The following is a 2,294-nucleotide window of genomic DNA, read 5'->3' on the forward strand; positions in this document are numbered from 1 at the left end:
TACATTGATAGTGTATTAAATTAAACTATACTTAATACATACTTTATTTTTATCTAATAATTATTATTGTTCTGTAAGAAAAATGATAACATATTTTGGAAAAAGACAATATGTTAGAATGAGAACTAATTTCATTTGTGGGGGATGGGGAGCACATAAATCATGGACGGTAAGGATTCTATTACTTTGTCCAAATGTATTTATTATTATTATGTCAAAGCCGTGGAATCCTTGCCAAGATACTATATATTCTCATATATAATAAAAAAAAATTCTACATACTTATAAACAAATAATAATATTTACTCAAAAAGTGATTACTATATATATATATATATATATAAGAAAAGTATAGGATATCAACATATTATCTGTTAACTTATTGTCAATAATAATTAATTATTATATTTTAAACACATATATAAAGAGACACATCCAGAAAATATATCTATAAAGACACTTCTATTAAACACAGCCATAAAAAATATATTTTTATTAGACACATTTACGAAGACACTTCCATTAAATACAGTTATAAATAAGAGTCGGCAGAAGTTGACAAAAACGCTGTTGGTAACATAGCGAAACCGATATATATATATGGTAATAAAAGAAACTAAAGAGAGAATTGAAACCAAACCAAGAGGAGTGATTTCATGGTATCTCCATTGAGCTCAAATTCAAGCATGTCCCTCTCTTGAAGTTGAAGAAGTACATCAACAAAATCTTTATTATTATCATCACAATTTTTCTTCTTTCTCTTATGCTCTTCAATAACCTCTTCTAAAAATGCATCTAATTCAGCAAAAGTAACTTTTAATCTTGACATGAAACCTGTAAGAACATCAACCCAATCCAATGAAGGGAACAAATCTCCAACCCCAAGTTTTAAGAATTGTGACATCATCTTCCTCACAACCTTAGCAATGCTTTTTCTACCATCATCACTTGTTTCGAACCTTAGCCCGAAAATGCACCTACTAGATATGTTTGTTGATGTTGCAACAATCATCTTAGATAGATTCACTGACAACCCTTTTGTACAAGCTTCATGTATGGAGTTAATCATCATTGATATTTCATTTTCTCTAATGGGTTGAAAGGACTTTACCTATATTTGACAAATACGAATTTAAATAAGAATATAAATTAAATATTGAATAAATATTAGATATATACTTCTTCATTTCAGCTGTAATTTTTTTAAAAAATAAATTCATAATATGATATTAAATCTCTACAAACTCAAAAAAGTATTTATATCTAAAAAAGACTAAAAATGTCTTAAAGAGATAACGAGTAATCATATGTATCTTTTTATCCGCTTAAATTTTTGATAAAAGTGACGTGATAACATTACCAAAATATTCTTTTGTTTCTCTTATATGTAACAAATAAAATATAAATCAAATCAAATAATTATAAATATATTTTGAATAAGAATGAAGTTTTTGTGTATCATAACTCTTACCCTATTTGTGCTTAGAAGCTCAAGAACACAGAGCTTAGCTTCCTCTTTTTTCTCCATTCCTCTCCATAGGGTGCAAAACCAACCTCCTTGCATTGATAGAAGAAAACCCTTGCAGCTTTATTGTTTGCTCTATTGGAGAAAGCAACATCATGTGATTTTGCTATTTCTTCAACAAGTTCTGCTGAAGAGACAACTAGGGCTTGAGTTTGCCCTAATTGAAGCAACAAAAGAGGGCCATATTTTTTAGAAAGTGCCTTTAAAGATTGGTGTGGAAGTGTTCCTAGTTGATGAAGGTTTCCAATTAATGGTAGCTTTGGTGGAGATGGTGGAAGGTTATTGATCTTGTTGTTTCTTCTTGTGAACTTAAGAATACACAATATACTTATGATTATGATGAAACATATGGTAGAGAGGGTTGAATTTGGTTGATGTTGCAATTTCTCTAGAACTGATAGAATAAGTGCCATTGTAATTTTGTTGTTTTTGTGTGTGCCTAGCAGTGCAAAGTTGACATCTCTTAATTAATATAATGCTCAAGATGATGTTGAAATACCTAACATTCAAGTCAATTCATTTGTGGATGTTGACCGCTTTGACATTTTGATTCTCATAACAATTCTGCGTTACCAACAGTATTTCTATCAACTTCTGCCAACTCTTATTTATAATTGTGTTTAATGGAAGTGTTTTTGTGAATGTGTCTAATAAAAATGTATTTTTTATGATTGAGGGCTTGTTTGGGTGAGTTTCTAAGAAAAGATCTTTTTTCGAGTTATCTTATTTTAAAAGATCTTATAGAAAAGTAAAAGTAATTTTATGTTTG

At 29.0% G+C, this 2,294-nt stretch overlaps 1 protein-coding gene across 1 annotated transcript in view; it reads right to left on the reverse strand.

Annotated features, from left to right (window-relative positions):
• The window catches only part of LOC107632412 (cytochrome P450 71A1-like), a 4,806-nt gene extending 2,833 nt beyond the window's left edge, over positions 1–1,973 (reverse strand). Inside the window, exons 1-2 of the mRNA XM_016336095.2 lie at positions 1,472–1,973; positions 641–1,111 (exon numbers count right to left, since the gene is read on the reverse strand). Coding sequence (XP_016191581.2) covers positions 641–1,111; positions 1,472–1,564 — 564 coding nt within the window. The 5' untranslated portion in view covers positions 1,565–1,973. The remainder of the gene's footprint in view (positions 1–640; positions 1,112–1,471) is intronic.

Source organism: Arachis ipaensis, chromosome B03, assembly GCF_000816755.2.
Source record: "Arachis ipaensis cultivar K30076 chromosome B03, Araip1.1, whole genome shotgun sequence".
NCBI lineage: Eukaryota > Viridiplantae > Streptophyta > Magnoliopsida > Fabales > Fabaceae > Arachis > Arachis ipaensis.